At 51.7% G+C, this 24,311-nt stretch overlaps 1 protein-coding gene across 1 annotated transcript in view; it reads right to left on the reverse strand.

Annotated features, from left to right (window-relative positions):
• Positions 1-1,475: 1,475 nt before the first annotated feature.
• LOC144943579 (cyclic AMP-responsive element-binding protein 5-like) overlaps positions 1,476-24,311 on the reverse strand; it is a 123,749-nt gene continuing 100,913 nt past the window's right edge. The window contains exons 4-7 of the mRNA XM_078871181.1: positions 7,514-7,807; positions 5,720-5,938; positions 4,863-4,968; positions 1,476-2,733 (exon numbers count right to left, since the gene is read on the reverse strand). Of these exons, the coding sequence (XP_078727307.1) occupies positions 2,564-2,733; positions 4,863-4,968; positions 5,720-5,938; positions 7,514-7,807 (789 nt within the window). The 3' untranslated portion in view covers positions 1,476-2,563. The remainder of the gene's footprint in view (positions 2,734-4,862; positions 4,969-5,719; positions 5,939-7,513; positions 7,808-24,311) is intronic.

The following is a 24,311-nucleotide window of genomic DNA, read 5'->3' on the forward strand; positions in this document are numbered from 1 at the left end:
TCTGCGCCCACGTGACCCGACTGGACATCTGTGAACAAAAAGAGCTTTGTAGGTCATCAGATTACTCCAGAATAAATAACTCTCCACCCACCGCAGATAATCCGAATTTCCACCGCTGGCTCAGGGCTGTCATGTAAACAGACGAGCACCAATGCCTCGATGCAAATTTTCTAAGGGAAATCACTTGTTACTTACTCAATAAGTGTTTTTGTAAAGTCGGATTTACACAAGTTTTGCATTATCTGTGTCATTTTTTGTATATTTCTTTGGGCCCATCCATTCCCCAGTTAATCAAGAGTTCACCGTGTGCACAGAGCGATAGTTCAAGAGTTTATACCATGAGCCAAGGGTATAAAAGCTAAAAGTCCGACTCGCACAAATTAATCTATTGCATGTCGACTATGGTTTCTTCATAGTTTATCACTAATGCCTCTCAGCTGTATAAGAGTTACGATCCGTATACCAGAGTACCATAGAGTCCTAAAATATAACACGGTAAAAAAAGTGCTAAAAACAAACCACCAAGAATAGACAATTTAACGCGCGCGAGCTTTCGCGACCAATATTACGATTCCGTCGCCGACCCTTTGGGTCGGGGTCGCGCAAGCACACGATGGTGTCACACCCTCCTCCGCCCGGACCACAGCCGATTTTAATCAAAGTCGTCGAGGTGAGTTGAAAGTGCCGCACTTAATAGTTGGTCTTCGGCTGCACAGTTGATGGTGTTTGGGAGCACGATCCGCAGCAGAAATACATTGGCACATTTGTTCACGCGACTTAACCCCTTTACGTACGTGTACGTCATCAAAACGACATGGGGGGGGGGTGGGGAAGAAACGAAGTAACTTTATTGGTACCGATGCTCCCACAAGGCCATGCGGGGGGAGGCAGTTTGGCACAGTTTTGTCGCCAACTAACGTATAGTGCTGCGGTCGTGCCGCTGCGGTTCTGTGCGGTGAGTCCAGTACAACGCCTCTAAAAACAAGCAAACCACGCTGCTCTAAATAAAATTAATGCTTAACGCTCACGTGCTTCGAGATTCAGCGGTGAACGGGGACTCCAACCCACCGCCCACCCTGCAACTTGCAAACGGTCTCGGAACGGTGGAGGGAAAGTGTTAATTGGCCGTGTCGGGGTGGGAGGAACATGTATCGCACACACACGATCCTACTCCGCGCCGTGATCGGACCCAAAAATCTAACGCGAATGGTAACAATAACCTCGGGGCGGTTCATTACGACGACTTATTGCGTTGAGACAGCCTCGCTCTTCTTGGTTCTTTCGGTAAAGTCACGTAGAAGGGAAGTAATAAAATAATAAAAATAAAACATAATAAAACAATTCTCACGACGTTTCGGCCACAACGCAAGCAGTCGTCCTCAGGTGGAGGAGGACGGCTGCTTGCGTTGTGGCCGAAACGTCGTGAGAATTGTTTTATTATGTTTTATTTTTATTATTTTATTACTTCCCTTCTACGTAACTTTACCGAAAGAACCAAGAAGATGAATCCCTGCAGTCACGAAAGCTTTAAATCGAAATTTAATACAGCCTCGCTCGTCAAAGTTTTTGGGGCGCTTTGCCTGGGTGGATGGACACGCCGTCGTTAGCCGGCTGGGCCCTTTATGCGATATTTTCAAAATAAAAAAAATCCAGTGTCAAGTGCAATTTTAACTTTTTTTTGCGTTGTGCGAGCGACGTCCATTACCCATTGGTAGCGACAGTAATTTTTTTTCTCCATGGAGGGACTACTGTGTGTTGTCTTGGTGTGGTCTGGGACTGCTTTGCTGTTATGTTGCTGCCTTGCGCAACCTTGGGGTATCGGTGTTCTAATGCAATTTGAACTTGTACACTTGATCTACTTTACGTATTTATTTTTAGTGAGTTGCTTACCTTTTCTACACTTTGCATCCCTATCGGTTTTTAGTTATTATTGTTTGTAACTTTCTGACCCACCCCCAACTGTGGACATCTGTGAAAAAGAGCTTAGTAGTCCACGATAAATACAGATTCTGATTTAAGTGATTGTTACGTTGAATGGTATGGGCCACGAGTGGCTGCAGGGTGGCGCTTGGTGAGGGAGGGGGGTCACGTTAACCAATCACTGCACACGTGTATGTACACACAGTGTATATACTGTGTGGCGCACGAGGGAGCAACATGTAATGCATCTACCAGCCGCCGCAGACAGTCAAAACCATTAACACATGGGTCCGTCCTGTAACCAACTCCACACCTAGCCTGGCACGTCGGTCGACCCACAACACGTGGGCCTGTCCATTGACCTCCTGCCGGCGAGTCTTCAACAATTCACGTGAAGGCCTCCGAAGTGCACCTAGCCTGGCACGAACGCCGTGGCGAAGCCACAGTGGCGAATGGGCAGCCGTTTATCGTTTTTGCAGCTTGTTCGCGTGCGTGCGTGTGTGTAATATAATCTATGCGTTCACGCACGTACATTAATATAAACTTAATTTTATTTTCAATATAAAATCGTTGTCTAGGGTTCTCTCTCTCCCCCCCCAGCTTGGTCGCTTCCTCGAAGGGCAAATCAACAGGCAGGCCCGAGTCAGCTGGTCAGGGTCATGCCCTGCGAAACGATGCTCATGCCGAGCTGCGATTGGCCGATGCGAGCCAGCTCTGTCCTGGGGTTGCCGAGTTGCGTCAGCGCAGAGGACACGTGCTGAATCACCTGCTGCTGCGAGCAACTCGCCTGCTCCTCCGTGGGGCTCTCGTCTTCTGCGGCACACACGGACGACGCATCGACACGCGGGGAAACAAAAACGCGCTTCGTTAGCAGCCGTGCGTGTTTTTTTGACATACATTGCCAACACCTGGATCACAGGTCGGGATGGGGCGGGGTGCTGCCAACTTTTTCCCGACAGATTGGAATCTTAATTTATCCTGGAGAAATCCGATGAGCTATGAAGCTTTTTTTTTTATTACACAGGTGTCCAGTCACGGCACGGTGGGTCAACGTTACGACAGCGAACCAATACAACAAAAACACGATAGGAGTGAATGGTGTAGGAAAGGTCAGAACATCTCAACGTGCAGACGTCCCCGGACGGTATGGGGTTGATGAGCGTTCACGCAAGCGAGAGGAAACCGGAGCACACGGTGAAAACCCACGGATACATTGGCGGAAATGACGCTCTATTGCAGTCGAGGGGGTGCCATCGTAACCCCTGTACAGATGGAAACTGACATGGAGATCCGTCCAATTGCTGTGCCGCCTTCCCCTGGCGAGCCAGGGGTTACGATGGCACCCCCTCGACTGCACCACGGTAAGAAGGGGAGTCTAACCAACATCTGTGCGTGCGGTGATCCACCAATCCTCGCTGCTGCATCCGCACACTGCTGGATTACTGGCAAGCCACGTGCAGTGTGTAGCCACCACCACCACCTCATTGAGCAGCGATGACAACGGCTTTTCTGGAGATGGTATTTTGTTTTATTGGGCAGCTGTTCCCAATTGCTAACAACAACGTTCATCAAGCTTAACTCCGTCACATGCTATCCCATTCCCCGTCCGTGGCCAACACCAGTGACCGAATATCTGAACCGGTACCTGGGCCTCCCCTTGGTTGACTCGGCCTAAAATGAATACCTGGTGCGGTGTGTAAACATCGCCCACTCGGGAGACAAAGGCGGCCGGGCGTGGTGTTGGCCATCCACCACACCCCCTCGTGTGCCATTCCGGCCTTCAAAGGTGCTCGCTAACAATACTTGCCCCAACAGTCTTAGGGCTATACAGGGCATCTTTGTCTTTGCTATGGATAGCCAAGAAAACAGGCTGTGTATTATCTGCGTTCCCCCCCCCCCCCGCCATAACTCCTTACACAGGGGTGCACTAAACCTTTAAGAAACGGTAATTATACTACGCAATAACAGTTTATGTGTATATATTTTTTTTTAATGTGCGTCAACACTTTCTCGTATTTAAATGAGAACGTATCATTCCGTTCCGTGTGCCGGCACTTCCATTTTTTTTGTCCGTTCCAGAATCTCGCGCTCGTTTATGACTCCGGGTCGTTAGCGAGTGCTGGTTAGCGAGCGCTGTGTGTGTGTGTGTCTCTGTGTGTGTGTGTGTGTATGTGGTTGTGTGTGTGTGGGGAGCGGTGGTGCAGCGATTGGCGCGCTGCGCTACGAACCCGGCGACCAGGGTTTGATTCCCGCTCGTGGTCAACACCAGTGACCGAATATCTGAACCGATTCCTGGGCCTCCCCTAGGTTGACTCGGCCTAAAATGAGTACCCGGTGCGGTGTTGTTAACATCGCCCACTCGGGAGACGAAGGCGGCCGGGAGTAGTATTGGCCACCCCCACCCCCTCGTGTGCTCTGCTGGCCTTAATAGGTGCTGCTCGCTAACAGCACTTGCCCCAAAAGTCTGTTATATGGGGGATTTTTGTCTTGCTGTGGTTTTAACTCCTTTCAACATATACGACCTGGATATGCTGAGCGCACGGGCCCAGCGACGGCAAAGTTGTCAGCAAGAAAAGGGCGCTGTTAAAGGTGTCAACAGGTGAAAGTTTGTACGTTGCTTGAATTGGAGGGGGCCCCATATCACTGGGGTGGAGGGCCACGGTCATCAAGGTGGAGCAATCAAGGAGTGAGGTTCAAGGCAAGAGCAATCGGAGCAACACACCGTACAGTAATACCGTAGCAACCTATGGTGGTGCCCGTCCGCGATTGCCAGAACTGTTGAAGTATTCCTGATTTCCCGCCTTTAAAATCGAGTAAGGTGACGTCATTGCATTCGTATATTATACGTGTGTGTGTGTGCGTGTTTATAATGGATGACGTTAATTTGACGGTCGGTGTGTGGCAGAGAAATTGGCGAGCGGCGTTCGTGTGAGCGGCCTTACCGTGATAGCCCTGTGCTTTTTTCATGTTACTGACAGGACAGTCCTTGTGCGCCATCAACAGCTGCTTCAGCTGGGAAACCTCGTTTCTTAACAGGGCCACCTCGTTCTGGTGGAGACACAAACGAAGACAGCATTAACAGACTGTTGGGGCAGTCGGTGCCGGATTATCCTAGTAGCAAAAGTAGCTACATATGTAGTAGCTACGGGCCCCGCACTTTCAAGGGCCCCGCGCTAAATGCTTTCAAGCTAATCAATTCCAGTAAAGTGATTCTGCACTTGCTCTGTTACTACAGTACTATACTGCCTGCAACGTTTATGAACGACTGGGTGTTTAAGATTAGCGATTTGTTGTTTTATCTGGCAAATGAAAAAAAACACTTACTTTACTATGCAAGTTAAACATTTGTGTTTTTAATATTTTTTTAAATGTAGGGCCAGTTATAACATGCTACAGGCCCCACATACTAGCTTAATCCGGCACTGGGGGAGCAAGTGCTGTTCTCCACCCATGTGCCTTGCGTGCATATCACATCACCGCTCCCAATCCTTGTCCAGACATTCCTACCGAAAGAAATATCCATTCGGCACTGCATCACTCCACCAGGAGAATAGCTCCCCCCCCCACCCACCCTCTCCCCTGGGGAATTTGATGTCGCAGAACCACTTCTCAAGTCACTGCCACAGGGGCCTTCCTTTTATCCACACTGGAGGCAGAACCCCCCCCCCCGAGACTACCACCCCCCCTCCCCATAGCCTCCCCCACCCCAAGTGAAGCCTTATCACCAGCAATTGCAGGGCTGCTCCTTTACAAAAGCTCCCTTTGTTTTTGTAAGTGGACAGCAACAGCGCGCGTGCACCTGCAGCTGCATGTTGGTCTGCGTCAGCTCCTCGGCCTTCTTCTCCAGCGAGCCCACCCACGCCTTGCGCTTGAGGCGGCAGCGAGTGGCGGCGGCGCGGTTGCGCTCGAGGAACTTGCGTCTCCTCTCGTCGGGGTCTTCGTCCAGGACTCTCCGTCTCCGCCCGCCGCCGCCGCCACCACCACCACCGCCAGGCTGCGGCGTCGCCACGAGCGGCAGCTGCGCGGAAGCCCAACAGCGACGCTCGTCACAGCGATGCATGGTAGTAATAATAATAAGTATTGTTATCACATTCTTGGTTCTTTCGCTGTCTTTCCGACAGACCTGTTCTTCACCTGAGGACGGCTGCTTGCGTTGTGGCCGAAACGTCGTGAGAATTATTTTATGTTTTATTTTTGTTTTATTATTTCCCTTCTACGTGACTTTTACCGAAAGAACCAAGAAGATGAATCCCTGTAGTCACGAAAGCTTTAAATCGAGTATTGTTATCGTTATAACGATAATTATTTTTAAATACTTTATATTAAGTTCACTTGCTTGCTTGTGCGCTTACGACCGTGCAAATCTTTCGGTCGTTTTTCAACCCACTTCCCGTGATCCAATCGAGCTGACATTTTGCACACAGACTCGTTGTGCGTGACAATTTATTTTCGTGAAAAAATGTTTCCAAAATTTTCCACTTTTTAGGAAAAAAAAAATTCATATTTAATTTAAAATACCAATGTGATAAAAATGAAACTCTTACTCAAGAAAAACACAAATGAATAATAAAATAAAACCGATGCCACGCATATAAAGGATTTATAGTGAAAAACTTTGTTTTTACGGGTTAATTTTTGTTATCGACGGTCGAGGGTAATAACGGAGGGAGCAGCAGCCGAGGAATGGAACGCTTCCGGGAGGATCGATTTTTTTTTTACAACGCTGCTTCCGACTAATCAAATCGAGTCTGGTTTCCGATGTGACGTGGCGCTGTTGATTATCTCGAGCGGTATTTTTCGTGTCGAAGTTCACCTGTTGTGAACCCTGTTTTGAATATGGATTTTTTTTTTTACAGAGAAAACGCATCGGCAAGTGGATGTTTGTACTATGGGGAAACATACGGTCCTATTTTTCCGAAGGGGCGCTGTAGAAGCGGTGACAGTGTTATAGACTTAACTTGCTGATCTCGTCAAGGGGCAGAAACCATCAGGAAAACTCCCGGTCATCCTCACAGCAGCGGTTTTTGGCTGGCCGCCGAACAAAGACGGTCATCGCATCGCACGCACTTTCAGATGCGCTTCTGCGGCCGTCTGGAACACTCCTTCGAAAGCCTCTAGAGCTATGCACTTTTAAAACTAGATTGAAAGATAACTTCTTTAGAACTGCTTTTTTGCTTAATGTGTCCTTCCCCAGCACCACCGATTAGCACGGTTCGCTACGTCCATTGAAAGATTTTCAAGACAAAGATGCCCCAAATAGCTGTTAACAGGTACCTTTCAAGGCTGGCACGGTACACAATCGGATGGGTGGCCAACACACCATGCCTGAACACCTTTTGTCTCCCCCAGTGGCGATGTTTTTACACACCACACCAGGTGTTCATTTGAGTCGACCTTAGGGAATCCCAGGATCGGCCGGATAATCGTCACCGGTGTTAGCCATTAGCGGGAAATCGAACTCGGGTCTCCAGGCTCATAGCGCAGCGTGCTAACCCCTACACTACGGCTCCCCACAATATGTTGAACATGCATAAAATGCGGACGTAATAAGCAAAGCAGTAGCGCTGTGTTAACTCCGCGTGCACGCTCGTACCTGCTGCATCGTGGGCCCGTGGTGCTGGTGGTGGGGGTTGTGGTGGTGGTGCTGCTGCTGCTGGTGGTGGTGGTGGTGCTGCTGGTGATGGGGGAGGTGCGGAGGTTGGTGGTGGTGGTGGTTGTGGTGCGGGTGGTGGTGGTGGTGCTGGGCAGGGTGAGCCACGTGGGGCTGGTGATGTAGGGGCTGTGTTTGCCCACACACGGCCATGCCCGGTGCCATCATCCCCATGGTTCCGTTGGGCAGGTGTGGAGGCGGCTGCTGCTGCTGCTGACTCAGGCAAGCTTTGAGCCTCTGAAAAGACAAATCCCGCACCTCCCATTAGCGCGTACCGCGCGCAAAGACGTTCAACGCACAAATGAGACGCAGTTAAATTACCGAAGGCAACAGACTTGCACTGGCATGTGGACGTCTCTAAGAATGGCAGGTTATTAGGCCCCGGGTGGGCATATATCGCGCGATGGGTGTGGGCGGTTAATTGGCCAGGGTGGATATGTTGTACTTCATTGTAGGAAGTAAAAAAAATCGGTTCCTGTGAAGATGCCACGTGGATAGTGATCATAGTGGATGGTGACAGCTTGGGGGGTGGGGGGGGGGGCGAGTCCTTCATCCAGCAGTGGATCGATCATGAATGATGGTGATGACGATTAACGGTAAAGGCGCAGCCCTGCAATTGCTAGGCTCACGCCGCTGCTGGCTTAAGGAAGCCCCCCCATATGGGAGGGTATCTCAGACTCAATGTTCCACAACACCGACAAGGTGGCGGTGTGATCTCCCCCTCGGCTGGTGCGCAAGGAGGTCGTGGCTGCGATCCTGGGCCCTGATGACGGTCATCGTAGTCGTCATTCACCATGATTCATCCACTGCTGGATGAGGGCCCCCAAGCAAGCAGTTGCCATCCCTCACCTCACAGCCCCGAGATAGAACGATTCCACTTCCTAGCATCTGAATGTCCAGACGATACCGATTTAAGTGAGAAGAAATAATATAAACGAGTACAAAAAATTCAATTATAATTTTAATTACAATCCTAAAATCGTGAGAATCTCATCAAATCAGTGTGTGTGGGGGGGAGGGGGGGGCGTTCTCCTCGTTTCCCCTCGCGTGGAGAGTTACCCAGACTTCCTCTGGCATTGCCCCCCCCTGCCTCACCCCCCCCCCCGCCTGCCTCACGCCCCCCCCCTGCCTCACCCCCCCCCTGCCTCACCTCACCCCCCCCTGCCTCACCTCACCCCCCCCCCTGCCTCACCCCCCCCCCCCGCCTCACCACCCCCCCCGCCTCACCACCCCCCCCGCCTCACCACCCCCCCCGCCTCACCACCCCCCCCGCCTCACGCTCCCCACCCGCCTCACCACCCCCCCCGCCTCACGCTCCCCACCCGCCTCACCCCCCCCTGCCTCACCCCCCCCCCCCCCTGCCTCACCCCCCCCCGCCTCACCCCCCCCTCCTGCCTCACCCCCCAACCCTCCACATGAAGAAGAAGATGTAGGCCACTTCGATGCTCCTGCAAGGTCGTCACCGAGCCAGAGCCAACAGCTCGGTGCGCGGCTCTTAAAGACCATTTCGTGTGACAGTCGTGCGCATGAATTGCAGCTCTGGAAATATTGAGGGTTTAACTGAAATTTAAAAAAAAAATTGTCTCCTTTGTTAGTTTGGGTTGTCGACCTCCACTATAGGGGGGTAGCTCTTCCAGAGAGAGACATCTGAGAGGTGAGAGAGGGGTGTATGAATTCCCACACTTTACCCCAGCGCACAGGAACGAGTGGAGATACAGCACCAGGGGTGTGGGAGGGAGCGAGAATATCTTGCGGTGAATGTTTTGAAAGCAGAGTAGTGGCGGCACCGGAGGGGTGGGTGGGTGGTGACCTCCAATCGTGCGGAAATTGATGACAGCTTGAAAGAGGGGGGGGGGGGGGGGCCTGTGCCCTTTACTGTAACAGGAGGACGGGGGGGGGTGGGAGTTCCAGGTGAAGGTGAGATCAGAGGGTTGAGCAAGAGCCCAGGGACTACCGCGGGGATTGTTTTAAAGACGTAACGGACTTAAAACTTCACGCGCAGCTGAAAAGGGGAGGGTGCGGGGCGATGGAGTGTAAAGAATTGATGGTAGATGCATCATCACCCCCCCCCACACACACACAAGCCCGGCTAAGAAAGCTGACAGCTGCACATGTTACATCGGAGCACAAGACTGGAAATAATGGAGCGTACGAAGAGCCCCATAAATACGCGATTGATAATAATTATCGAGGGCGAAAGTGGTGTTGGCGTGAATGACTTGAGACGTGGAGCGATGAGGGTTTGATCAAGGAAGCTTTAAAAATTCAGCCGCACCTAGTTTACACAACAAAGGCTCTTTCCTAGCAGCGTGCTTCAGCCGCACCGAACCTCACAAAAATAATATTCAGGGCCTACCTTGGCTCCTCCCACCCTCAACCAGTATATATATACAAGGACTGTTTTCTTGGAATTTCTCTCACTTGATACAGCTATCGTGCTGTGACGGTTCCACCTGAAGACGGAAGCTTGTGTTGCCTCCGAAACGCCGTGATTTTCCTTTTATTTTACTTTTATTAATTTAAATGTTTTACCTACGTGACTTTTCCGAAAAAACCTAAGAATATGAATCCTTGCAGTCACGAATGCTTCAAATCTAGGGTAAGACTGCGGGTCGGCACACCGCGTGAATGAACCCGGCGAGCCGAGTTCGATTCCCGCCCACGGCTGCCATCGGTGGCGACTATCTGAACCGGTGCCGAGCCGCCCTCTTTAGCCAATCTGCAGTGAACCAGCACGGTGAAGTGTGGTCAAAAAACCGATGTGACCAACAACATGGAGGGGGGCTTCATCCAGCAGTGGATTTACAAAGCGGTTATCATTAGTCTTTCAAAATTGTAACGTGAAAAAAAATGTTTGTATTCCGTGTGAAGATGAGTCATTGTGTAGGGAAAACCCATACGACCACGGAGATAACATGCAAACTCCAAATGAAGTGGTCAGGGATAGGAACAAACCCATGACCTCCTGTATACCATGCGAGGTAGTTAACATCGCGCCATTGACAGATGTCTCGGGCTGAGTGGTGCTAACCATCAAACAAAGACGAGTCACTCCATTGCGCGCTTTCAGATGCGCCTCTGTGGCTGTCTAAAACGCTCTTCCTTCCGAAACAAGGAAGCACTTTCAAATCATCTCAATTGAAAACTCCATTTCTTCAGAACGGCTTTGTGTGTTTCAGCCGTTGTCCCCCCCCCCCACACACCTCCGATTAGCGCGGTTGGCTACGTTCAACGCGAAAGAAGTTCGAAACACACACACACACAGCACATTGTCCCGAAAAGCCCAGGCTGTCAAAAAGCGCCTGTCGGCTCGCCACGATCGAAGTCTGCGCCTGTTGCGTCGTGGCGGCCAGCGGTGCTGGGGGAAGGTGGGGGGGGGGATTAGCAGGGGGCCCAGGTGGCCGCCTCGCTAAGCGCGCACCGCCAGCAGCGAGTCGGAAACTCCGGTCGGAGTCGCAGGGGACACGGCCGGATAATTCCCCACTCCAACTCACCACCACCCCCCACCACCGGGGGCGTATCCACCAGGCCGTCGAGCAGCCGCGGGGCTCACTGGTGGCGATGAGATCACGAAACGTCGTCACTTGCGTGGCGCTTGTGGGGGGGGGGGGGGTCTCAGGGCGAACCGGGTTTCCATTCCCGCTTATTGTCACCAACACCAGGTGAGCATTATCTGAACCGGTACCTGGGCCTCCCCCAGGTGGACTCGGCCTCAAATGACAAATTGAGTAGACCGGTGCAGTGTGTGCGTGTGTAAAATACCTCTACCGGAGAGACCAAGGCAGCCAGGCGTGGTGCTGGTCACCCACCCCCTTGTGTGGCCGTGCCGGCGTTCATAGGTACTACTCGCTAACAGCACTTGTCCCAACAGTCTGTTAAGGCTCTACGGTGGGTGGGGGGGGGGTCATTGTAATTGTTTTGGTGGTGATGACTTTGGGGTCGGACAATAGCCAACACTGCTCGGATCCCTGGGTTCGAATCCGGGGTTTCGGCCATCCAAATCCCGCTTCTCAAATGCAATGGGTGATGGTCTAGGGTACGTGGGTCAGGAATTATTGCGCAAAAAAAGTTCGTTGTTTTTTAAAAAAAAACTAGTTTGGATAGATTACCACTGGGAATTAAACATTTGAGTGTGATTGGCACTTGAATAGGTTTAGCAGGGCATTAACAGGCGGTGCCCCATTTGCGCGGATGAAGTGACCTCGGAGGTAGTTCTGTGAGGTGCTCTTCCGCGGCCGCTATCCGACACGGGGCGATGCACTGCGAGCTGCAAAACGTCGGACATCGTGTACCCACAACAACAACACCTGGGTACAATCCCGTAAACGTAGGCGGAGATCGACACGGGCATAACGGAGGAGGGGGGGGGTGTAGGTATGCAGCGTTAACAGAAATGAATGTAAATTTGCCGTCTGTTAAGACATCAATGTTAATGACGAATGAGTTGAGTTTTTTACGCTCTGGGATTGATGTCTGGGGCTGTTGCTGCTGATGCTGCTCGGTGACTTTGTCGCGAACGACGGCTCTGCCGCCCCCCGCCTGACTCTGGCGCCAACGCGGGTGAAGCCGCCGGTGATTTCTGTCCGTGTCCTGCGAAATTGTCTACAAACTCTTCGTAAATAATCCGCTACAACCCTCCCGTAAAGACTTTGCCACCCCCTTGTTGATGGCTTTAAAAAACGCCCGTCCTCACACATTGATTTGATGCGAGTTTAACGAGTTTAGGGTTAGAATGAAAATAATTGCAAAATTTTTTTTGCTTACTCTTTAAGCCGACTCGTTTGTATTTTTCTCTCGCTTCGTCTGTATCGTTTGCACATCCAGATGCTCGGAAGTGGATCGTTTCATCTCCAGGGCTGTGAGCGACGGGGCAACTGTTTCCTTGGGTTGGCCCCCTAATCCAACAGTGGACGAATCCTGGTCGACGACGACGATGATGAAGGCGACGATGATGAAGGCGACGATGATGAAGGCGACGATGATGAAGGCGACGATGATGAAGGCGACGATGATGAAGGCGACGATGATGAAGGCGACGATGATGAAGGCGACGATGATGAAGGCGACGACGAGAACCGCACGGAAGGAACGAGTGCGCGCAAAGCGTAGACGGTGAGACGGAGGTCAACCGCCTCCGCGTGCACGTGAGTGACGTTTTCACGGCACCCGCGGCCACGCCGACGGTAAAAGTTTCCGCTCGCGCGCTTTTGTGATTTGTGAATTTGTAACTTTATTTTGTCACCTTTCCCGGCCGGTCCCCCCCCCCCACCCACCCCTAACCCTGCGGTGAGGGGCGAGCCTTGCGGGGCTTGATTTACCGTGGCACTCTTAACGTCGGGATTTATCGCCGCGGTAACGACGACAAACAATAACGACAACAACGACAACAACAAAAAACCCACCTGCCAGGAAGGAAGGTATTTAAAAGCGACGCCCTCATCACCGCCGGTAAATAACAGCTCGAGAAATGAAGGAGGCGCTTGCTCCGCTGCTGCTTTAATTGAGATGCACGGCGCGGAATTCGACGGCAAGTCACGCGGTGGCTTTTATATATCGTATTTTTACGCGGGTAAAAGATGGCTTTCATTGCACGCGTTGATTTGTTTATTTACACCAAAGCACCTCCCCCCCCTCCTCCCCACCTTCGGTGATTTGCGTCCGGTAGTGAATTGGGATTTAACGCGTGGACTCCGCCAGGAGCGTGCCAAGCCGTCCAAGCCGAGATTTGCACGACGGGCAAAGCGCGCACCACGCGTGGCGTTTCTACGTTTTGCCCGCGACGCTTTTGAATCGCTTGACGACAATCGAAGGCGGAATTTTGCACCTCTCGTCGTCGTTCCACTGCTCGATTGGAGTCTTCCCCCCCACCCCACCGTGCTTGGTCGGTAACAAGGAGGGGGGGGGGGGAAGGTGACCATACTTCACCATGCAGGGGTCACTGCGGGGCTGTTACAGACGGTGCGGGATGAACCCGAACCCGGTTGAGATATCACGCGCCACCGTTCGCCCGAGGCTTGGAATCGAACTTGTGTCACTAGTTCACAGCGCAGTGCGCTATGCAAATGGCAAGCCGCGGTGGCGCAATGTCAACTACCTCACCTGGTATACAGGAGGTCGTGGGTTCGATCCTGACCCTGACGCCTGCTGCTGTATATTTGGAGTTTGCATGTGTCTCTTCCCCCTCCCCGCCCTGTGATCGCGTGGATTTTTCTCCGGGTCATCTGGTTTTTCCCCCTCCACATTTCGAACCAACATCACACGTTTAGAGTATTTACCTGCTATAAATTTCCACGTGGTCAGCCAATTCGTGAAGCTATCATTTGTGGCCCGGTCGCTTCTGAAATAATAAAATAGCTCAGTGAGGCCTTACCTGATAAAAAAGTTTAAAAGTTCAGTTTTACCTCCCTTATCGTGTTTAGGTAACGAGGTTCATGGTGCAGTGTGCCAACCACTGGACTACCGCCCCCCACCTAGCAGCTCAGTGCGGTGAGTACATTCAGACAATTACAGCTTTAAGTGCCACTTTCCCAAGACCGCAGTCGTTCGCCTAATGTGCAAATTACAACAAAAAAAATAACGTAATTATAAACACATTTTGAGGGTTTAGTGCTGTGTAATTGCAGCGATTTGCAACTCTTGGCTTGACCGAGGACAAATTGTGATCCGTTTTGAATTGCACATCAAGTGGCATTTCATATGCCCCTTGCAATGCCTCCTGAAACTCCATGCCCCTTAAATAAATACAATTGTCGAATTGACAAATCCCGGTCATTCTGAATCCACGACTGGGTGAAAGCTCTCTCTCCCTATCGTGTATGTTCTGGAGGTTGGTTGACCATACTTCACCACGCTGGTCGGTGAAGGTGGTAGGGGTATGTGGAGGCCCCAGGATTAGTTGAGATATCGCTCGCCACTGATATTAGCCGTAAATGGGGAGGGGGGGGGGGGGAATCGAACTGGGGTGGGCCGGGTTCATAGCGGAGTATCGTAACAACTGCGCCACCCTCCGAGCGTCGCGAGGCCACTTGTCAATCCACACGTGATACTCGTGATTACGCACCGCAGCAGATACTCATTCAAGACCGAGTCGACCGCTTCGGTCGTTCGCCACTGTTGTTGGTCGTGGGCGGGAATCGAACTCTGCTCGCCGTGGGCCGTAGGGCAGGGTCCTGACCGCTACTACACTCACTCTTCCCGTATATACATATGAGCAAAGAACACACGCGCTCACAATCCACGTGTACATGTAATTTTCCGCTTAAGCATATTTCCAAAAATGAGCGTGTTTCTCAACACGCACACACGCGGCCGGTTCTCTGTGTGGATGGTGATTCACGTGGGGCGGGGCGGGGTGGGATTGGCGTTCGCTTCCGCTGAACGAGAAGGCGCGCTGGGCGCTTGCTTGCACCACCGTGGCTACCGCTCTCCCGTGAACCTCGCACGCTCCTCTGGTGTGCCAACCACTCGCCCACTCGCCATGCTGCTGGTCACAATAACACCCTCGCTCATTTGCTATGACAACAGCCATCGCGATATGGAGTGCGGTTTTTTTTATAGTTTTTCTCTCTTCTCGCGAAGAACAACAGCGGCCCGTCTGAGTCACGTCGACCATCCCCGTGTCTCACACCCGTCCCACATGAACGTGTTCCACCCACTCGTGCCGCTGGCTACGTACGGCGTGAGAAAAGTTCAACGTGGATACGAGCACACCTGCCCTCAAGCACCGCCTCCGAACGCATCCACGAGCATCCGAGCCGTCCGCTCGGATGCCTCGGGGAAGGGGTACCCGCCCACCTGGCGCGACTGCTCGAGCGAGAATGCGCCAGTGATGGACAACGCTCGGACACGCTGACGACAGCAAAGGTGCAGTGGCTCATTCCACCGCCGGCAGAAGGGCCCTTCGCCTGGGGGGGGGGGGGGGGGGGAAGGTTCTAGAGGGGGCCAGATGAGTGGTTGTTTTTGGCCTACTCTGCTGCGAATCGGAAGACTCGGGATCGTAAGTTTCTTTCCCCCCCCCGGAATAAAAAGCCCGTCGAGCTAAGAAGCGCTGTCATGGGTGACTCGGCCGGCAGACATCTTGCGTACCAGGTACCAGGCGAGGGAGATGACATCTCCCCGCTGCTGCGTGGCGCATCCGGGGAGCGATCTGCTAAGCAGATTGAATTTCAAATCCGGACGATGGAGGGAGACAAATTGAGGTTCGCGATGGCGGAATACAAATCTATTTTTGTTTCCCTCCGGCAAAGGGGACGCACTGCGGCAGGATAAATGGTGCGCGATATGCCGCCAGGGAGCCCGAGGCAAGCGCTGTGGGGGGGGGGGGGAGCAATGTTCTGGACCCTGCCCATTGAATGGCGCCGTCCTCTTGGCATCTCCATCTGCGAGTGGTGGAGCGGTTTCATCCTCGGCACATTCGCAAGCCAAGCAAAACGCATCTGGCAACTGCGGCAGAGAGGGAGGGAGAAGAGCGCGCATTCCCCCCTTTTTCGGTTCGCGAGTTTCCAGCTTCGCGAGTGTCTTCACCCGTCCCCGAAAAAGAAAAAAAACGCGGTCGGCAGGAAGGACAACGAAAACCCTATTTGTAACGCACTCTTGTACGCCCCACGTGTGCATATTCACGTTACGCTATTCCATTGTTATTCATGAAGCTGCTGTCCGCGATTTTCCACCATCCGCGAATGGCATGTGGAACGTGACTCGATTGCATGGAGAGTGAAAGAAAGTGATGAGAAAGTTAGAATGTGAGAGTGAGAGAATGATGTGAGAAAGCACTGAGGCCCAATGGTGAGATTATTTTCACATACAGAAAAACCTTGGGATTGCGAGCATAATTCGTTCCGGAAACGTGTTTTGTAATCCAAAGCACTCGTATATCAGTGGTGATCACGTGACACTCTGCAGACAAAGCGTATACACACGTACTACTCGTATTGCAAGACCTCGCTCGTTTATCAAATTAATATTTATTTTAAAAAAATTGCTCGTCCTGCAAAACACTTGCAGACCAAGTTACTCGCGATCAAAGGTTTTACTGTATTTTGTAGCTTATTTAGGCAATCCATTTGTAGGCCAATATCATTCTCAGCGAACTTTGCTTTTCATGAGCATCACGGCAACGCAATCCTCGCAAACAACGAGGACATCCTGTGGGGTATGCGATGTGTGCACCTTACGCTATATATAGCAAAACGTGTGCATGCGTGTTTGATCACGTAGGTAGCAGGCCTTGGCACTCCCGCCCTCATCGTAGTCAACTCTCTCACGGATAACCGCAGCAGGGATTAAGTCGGCGACGTTTTGGCGAAACGTTTCGTGGTTTGGTCCAACGGCCCACACAGTTTTTAAAAACTTGTGCGTGTAATTTGCGTGGGCCGTAAATACGATGGAGTCTTTGCGCGTGCGATTCTAAGGACGTATCGTGAACATGCGAATCTACTTTCACTGAGCCCATTTGTATGTCCAGCTCTTGGTCCATCTACCCACTTTTCCATCCATTCATCTGTCTGTCAATCTACACATTTGTCCATATATCCAATTGTATATCCATAATCATCTGTCTATATATATATGTCTAGACATCTACCTAACCGTTTGAGTGTCTGAACCATCTATCTGTCCATTCACCTGTCGATTTGTCTATCCATCCATCTGCTCATCTATCCCATCCCATACCTACGCTCAATTATATATTATTATTCTAATAACTGCGACTCGTACTTGCTACATGCTTGCTTTCTGCGAGTCCTCATTTAATGCGGTGGTAAATGCGTTTGTGAAAAGTGCGGCGAGAATTTAAGAATGTCTGTATATCCATGGACGGCACGAATAAACAAATGCAAACAATTAAAATTGGAATCACGTTATGCGTCATAACGGTGGTCGCATTCTGCGTCCGTGTGGAAACGCACCATGGAAACCCTCCCGGGGCGAATACTGTCGTCGAAAAGCGCATCACAACCTGGCACCGACCAGCGTGCCGAAGTATGGTTAAATAACCCCTACCCACCAGCCATGCCATGGGGGAGGCCACTCATCCAGCAGTGGATGTCGAAAGAGAGAGAGCGCGTGTACAAGTGTGCAAACGCACATCGCGTATTATGACAAAACGCAACTGTTTCAGCCGACCGCTGTAACTTGGTGGGGCTAGCGGTGGGTTTTGTTGGAGCGGGGATTTCTCTGCCAGATATTAACGGATTTACATTTTTACTCGGAGTGCTCTGTGGCAATAGACCAACGTTATTGAAGTGTTGCACACTCCGTGCAATTTTCATCGCCGTCTTACCCTGAAATCCAACGAAAATAAAATTTAAATCCGTGCCATTTTACTCGCAATGCTCTGCACCTTTCTTCAATAATTCGGCAATGATTGAGGCTTAGGGGTGGGGAGCGGTGGCGCAATGGTTAGCACGCCACGCTATGAACCCAGAGCCCTCCGGCGGTTCGATTCCCAGCCACGGCGATCATCGGTGGCGAGTGATACTTGGAGCCGGGTCCTGGCACCACCCACCCCCTTCATCAAACCCGCACGGGCCCATGTGGCGAAGTATGGTCAAACCACCCCCACTACCACACAGCGCTAGTATGGGTGACCGCCACGTAGGGCAGCTTGTTTTCGGCAGCTGACGGGCAGTGTACTTCTATGCTCCCGTGTCTGCTTCCCACTTTTAACCACCCGCACTGACTGGTGCGGTGGAGTATTGCCAAGTGACCGCTCCACTACTGTGACATGTGCTGGGGAGGAGGCACCTCATTCAGCAGTGGATCGACATAGGGACTGTACGTGTACACATCGTATAGGTATCATTTCGAAAATATTTTACTTAATTTGCATTGGCCGTGTTTGACTCCGGTCCAACTCTTACAAATGACACTGTATCCTGGGGCGCCGCGGTGGCGAGATGTTAACTGCCTCGCCTGGTATACAGGAGGTCGTGGGTCCAATCCCAACACCAACGCCTGCTGTACATTTGGAGTTTGTGTGTCTCTCGCTCTCTCCCGTGAAATTTTCTCCGGGTCCTCCGGATTTTCCCTCCACACTTAGAATCAACATGCATTTAGAGCATTTGGCTCCTCTACATTTCCACACGATGATAAGCCACTTCGTTGACCTATCAATTGTGGCCAGGCCGCTTCTAAAGAATAGCTATATAGCCTTAATTGGTAAAATAAAATAAAAGTTGCGTTTTAGTTTACTCTGAAATTTCTCACCGCAGTAAAAAAAACCGTTGTATTCAAGTTGTGGCTCATTTTACGAAATGCGTCGATCGGTTCGACACGCGCACTACGAAAACTGAACCAGCGCGGTCAAGTATGGTCAAACAACCTCCACGCACTGACACGACGTGGGGGAGAAGGCCCTCATCCAGCAGTAGATCGGCACACCACACACAAAATCCCCAAAACGTTACCGGTAGGAATTGCACATCGCGAAAAGAATCCACTCGCACTTGAAGTGATAAACAAATGAGCTATTCATTGCGTTTCTCGGGCAACGAATCATAATATTTTCATCGCCCCCCCCCCGCCGAGCGTGACAAATCCCCTGGCTTATTAAGAGTCTTTGTGGCATCTGCAGCGATACGAGACGCAATGTAACACTCCGCACAGCTCACACAACAACGCACACGGCCAGCGCGCGTCCAAGGAACACAAGAGGCACGGGGCGGGATGCACGATTGGCATCCAGTGCTGTCATCGCTGTCACCGCGCCATCGTGATCTATCCACGGAAGTCATGATCTATCCACTGCTGAATGAAGGCCACCCCCACCCCCACCCCACTCCTGTCTGGCCGTCTTCGTGGCCACCTGTCCGTGTGTGACACGGCGTCACAATCATTCCCGTGAAGGTTGAGAACCAACTGGAAGGAATTCTTTACGAAACTCTCTGGTTCTTTCGGTAGAGTCACGTAGATACAACAAATAATAATAGAACGACATTTCGGTCGCAACACAAGCGTCCGTCATCAGATGACGGACGCGTGTGTTGCGACCGAAACGTGACTTTACCGAAAGAACCAGAGAGTAAAGATTCCTGCAGTCACGAAACTAAAGCTTCAAATCAAGATTGAATTCTTGACTATAAAGTGCTGTTGCTTTTGTCGGCGGGGGGGGACTTGCCGTCGAGAAAAGTGGGGGGGGGGGGTGGATTTACCGGGGAAACGATTGCCCAAAATATTAAAACACTCCGAAAGCAGAAGCCAGCCTCCCCGCCCGAACGACCATCGAATCCGTCCCTTCTATCCGTGGCTCTATGGGACGATTCGCGGACGGTCAGCACTAACGGCGGGAGTGGCGGCCAAGGACACGGAGCGCTTCCCGAGGTGGCGTCCCACCAACGAGATGGAGCGACGGAATCGGCTCGTGGGCAGGTGCCGGGTGGAGCATTATTATTATTATTATTGTGTCAGCGGGCTTGGGGGAGGCCTTCATCCAGCAGTGGATTGACCATGACTGATGATGATGACGGCGAAGGATGTATCGTTACACCCATAATATTTGACACGGACCCTCCCGCCGCTCCCCCCAAACCCTTCCCTCCCGTGGCAACTTGGCCCCAAACCTCCAAAAAAATTAAAAATTGTTCCGAAGCATCCGTGCCTACAAGCAAGTCGTGCCAGCCCTACATTAGGGTTGGCAGAGGCACCGCACCGTTGGAAATAAAGTAAAAACGAAAGTTGTGCTTCGTGAATTCTGGTCTATGGTTGAACACTGTAAAACCCCAACTCTCTAACCCATCTGTTATGCTATGGGTCTATATGTCAGTGGATCTCTCTATGCATCCGTGTGTATTCACGTGCTATTCTATGGGTCCTGTGAATATCGATGGCTTTCTGTGTTAGTTTATGCAGCTTTTACGTGAGGTTATTGGTCTGGATTTGAAGCTTTCGTGACTGCAATGATTCATATTCTTAGGTTTTTTCGGTAAAGTCACGTAGGTAAAAACATTAAAAGTAAAATAAAATAAAAATAAAAATCACGACGTTTCGGAGGCAACACAAGCTTCCGTCTTCAGGTGGTACCGTCACAGCCACGACAGCTGTATCAATGTTTTTACCTACGTGACTTTACCGAAAAAACCTAAGAATATGTTATTGGTCTGATTGAGTCCATGGGCCGCTGGGAGTACACAGCTCTGCATGCAAGTCGATGGATTTCTACGTTCGCTTATGGGTCTCCATGCGAGTCCATTGGTCTGTGTGGAATCCATGGATTTTCAGTAAGTCTGTGCGTCTCCGAGCGAGTCCACGAGGTCTCTCCTCTGTGTGTAATTCCAGTAGTCTTTATTTTAAGTCTGCGTTTATCCACGGTAGTTTACGGCCCCTATGTAAATCTACGGCTTCTACGGACACCGTAAAACCCCCCGTGTTCCAGAGATTTGGCGAGCACGCCATGGGGCATGCGATGGGATCGGTGCAACGATGGGACAGGGATTATTTCGCTAAGTGGCGTGGCCTATAGCTTAAGCCCCACCCCCGCGCCCGTCTCTTTCTTACACGAGGCACTAAACCAGGTCTTGCCCGCTCAGCACCCACTAAATAAAGACCCCCCTGTGGCATTTTTGACAGAGCAAATGGCATTTACTACCCCTCCCCTCCATCTCTTCGTTTGCCACGGCCACGAGTCATCTATCAGTGGATCAGCCTGGCGTCATTCATTCAATCAATCGTCTCGTGTCTTTTTTAATTGGGTGCGTGTGCAACAAAACACAAACAACAACAACAATAGGCGTGTCGCTCGCCGCTAAAAATTAACGGTGATATGATTGTCATCAAATCCTGTTCTATCTGCTGCTGGATGAATGACCTTCCTGTCGATGGTATTAAGTGACTGACACCAGGCACGATCTACTACCCACTGTTGGTTTGAATGGCCTTCCCTTTGCTGGTATTAAGTAATCAACATCGGCCATGACCAATCCACTGCTGGATGAAGCCTTCCCGTTGATGGTATGACGTAATCGACATGATCCACGACCTACCCATTCCTGGATGAATGGCCTTTCTGTCGATGCTATTAAGTAATCAACATGAGCCACGGCCTAACCCACTGTCAGATGAATGGTCCTTCCTTCTGATGGTATCAAGAGTGATCGTCGGCTATGATCGATCAACAGCCGGATGAGTGCCTCTCCCCGAGCCAAGGCCATCTCTCACGCTCCTGCGAAACAACGATCCATCCGGCACCTGCCCACGAGGCAACCCCTTCCCCCCCCATCGCTCGACGTCCAGCAGCGAACACACTCCCGAAACATGATCGCAACGACGACGTAACGAGCACCCGTACACCGACGTAATGAAGGCCAATATCACCCACGTGGCCATGCGGGGCCGACGGGGAAGGCGCTCATTGGCGAGCGACGTATTAAGGCCGGCGCAACGCACGCGGAGGTGGTGTGGCCGACACGGCCGGCCGCCTTTGTCTCCCCCGGTGCTGATGTTCATGCACCGCGTCAGTTACTCTTTCGCGGCCTAGTCGAACAAGGGGAGGCCCAGAACTGACGAGGATAGCACTCACTGCTGCTATCAGCCCGGCCCTCGGAATCTGAACCGAGACCGCCAGGTTTGTAATGCGGTGCGCAAACCACCGTGCCACCGCTCCCCACTCTTAAACGCAATCACACACACACACACGTTGGAAAAATTACATTAGAGGCTGTCTATTAAGGATGTATCCATTGTAAAAAAAAAGTTGATAATTAAGACAGAGGATTGAACGGCGTGGTTAAAATGTTACCTACGCATCCACTTTCATTGTTCTGATAGAATGTAGCAGACTGAATGGATAATTGTCAGACGCTCCGGAAAGTAAGACGCACCCCCAACATCAAGCTCCCTGCGCATCCATTCAAATCGGGATTCTCTCGACGGTCACTCGGAAGGTTTTTTTTCTTCCCCCGCAACCATCAGGCGCGTGCAGTGCGTCACCACTTTTGAGATTCGGATGGAAGAACAATTGGCAGACAACATTTGGAAGGGGGTGGACCGCACACGTTGGGTCACAAAGAAAAGACTGGGGGCTTCGAGAATGAGAAGTTATCAAAAGCAGAAGTTAAATTCCCGGGTGTCTACCTCGCCCGGTATACAGGGGGTCGGGGTACAATCCCAACCCTGACGTCTGCTGTACATTTGGAGTTTTGCGTGTCTCTCTCCCCGTGGTCGCGTGGATTTTTCTCCGGGTCCTCCCCGTCCGGTTTTCCCCTTTCGTTGGGCTATCGTTCGTGGCCAGGTCGCTTCTGAATAATAGCTACATAGCTCAGCGGAGCCTTACCTGGCAACAACAACAACAACAAAAGCCCGTCGAGCTAAGGAGGTATTTTATTTTCAAAGGGCTACTCGGCAGGCAGAAACTCCGAGCAGGTTGGCCTTCCACGTCCTTTTGTTCGCACTTACAGCTCAACGACAGCAGAGGGAGATGGGTCAAGAGACAAAGATCCCCCGTATAGCCTTCAACAGACTGTTAGGGCAAGTGCTGTTAGGGAGAACCACTGATTAAGATAGGCACAAGCACACGAGGGGGTGGGTGTCCAGACGCACGCCCGCCCGCCTTTGTCTCCCCAGTGGCGATTTTTTTGGACACTCCACCCCAGGTACTCACTCGAGGCCGAGTCGACCTACGTTAGGCCCAGGACCGGTTCAGATGAACGTCGCAAGTTGTTGTGCCGTGAGCGGAAATCGAACTCGGGTCGCCGAGTTCGTAGCGCGGCGCACGAATCCCCAAACAGACTACAGCTCCCAAATACAAAGACCCCCTCCCCCCAATAGCCTTTAACAGACTGATGGGGCAAGTGCTGTTAGCGAGCTGCCAATCACACACACACAAATACACGCCAAACCGACCCCCCCCCCCCCCCCTTGGCTTCGCTTGGTCTTACTCTGGCGGTCGTAACATCGAGGATGTTAAGAACGCCGGAGCAACACCGCCAACCCGTAGCTTCTCCGAGCCATAATAATCCATCCCATCCGCAAACCAAGCGGATTGTCCGAGTTTAACACGTAGTCGGATTTCGCGACCAATATCATCCATAATACGGGGTTTTTTTTGGGTTAGATCGCGTAAATATATCAACGTGTCGTTAAACCCGTCACCACCCGACACAGCCAACTAGTAAGGGTTGTCACGTAAACAGAACGTGGCCAATTCGTCACTAGTACAGCACACCAGTGTGTTGGAGAGCCAAGCCACAACATTTACAATTTGACATTTCTCTTTTCGGGTTATCTCGCCGGTGTGGCCAGCTCGGCGCACATCCAACGGCCCTCGTCGTGCTGAGCCCCCCACCCCCCCCCCCAAAGGGCTCGGCAACACGTGGTACCACTTTGGCAGGGCAGCGACCGCGCACTCAACACACCGGCGTTGTCGTTGTTGTTGTTGCAGCACTCGGAGCGTGAGCGGGTGGGTGGGCGAGTGGGCGACTGCGTGATTGAGTGGGCGGCTGCGTGAGTGACTGCGTGCGTGGGTGAATGACTGCGTGAGTGGGTGAGTTGGTGAGTGACTGCGTGAGTGAGCGGCTGAGTGAATGAGTGCGTGAGTGACTACATAAGTGAGTGACTACATAAGTGAGTGACTGCGTGAGAGAGTGGGTGGTTGAGCGAGTGACTGCGTGAGTGGGTGAGTTGGTGAGTGAGCGGCTGAGTGAATGAGTGCGTGAGTGACTACATAAGTGAGTGACTGCGTGAGTGAGTGGGTGGTTGAGCGAGTGACTGCGTGGGTGGGTGAGTTGGTGAGTGACTGCGTGAGTGA

This window comes from Lampetra fluviatilis, chromosome 31, assembly GCF_964198595.1.
Source record: "Lampetra fluviatilis chromosome 31, kcLamFluv1.1, whole genome shotgun sequence".
Lineage (NCBI taxonomy): Eukaryota > Metazoa > Chordata > Hyperoartia > Petromyzontiformes > Petromyzontidae > Lampetra > Lampetra fluviatilis.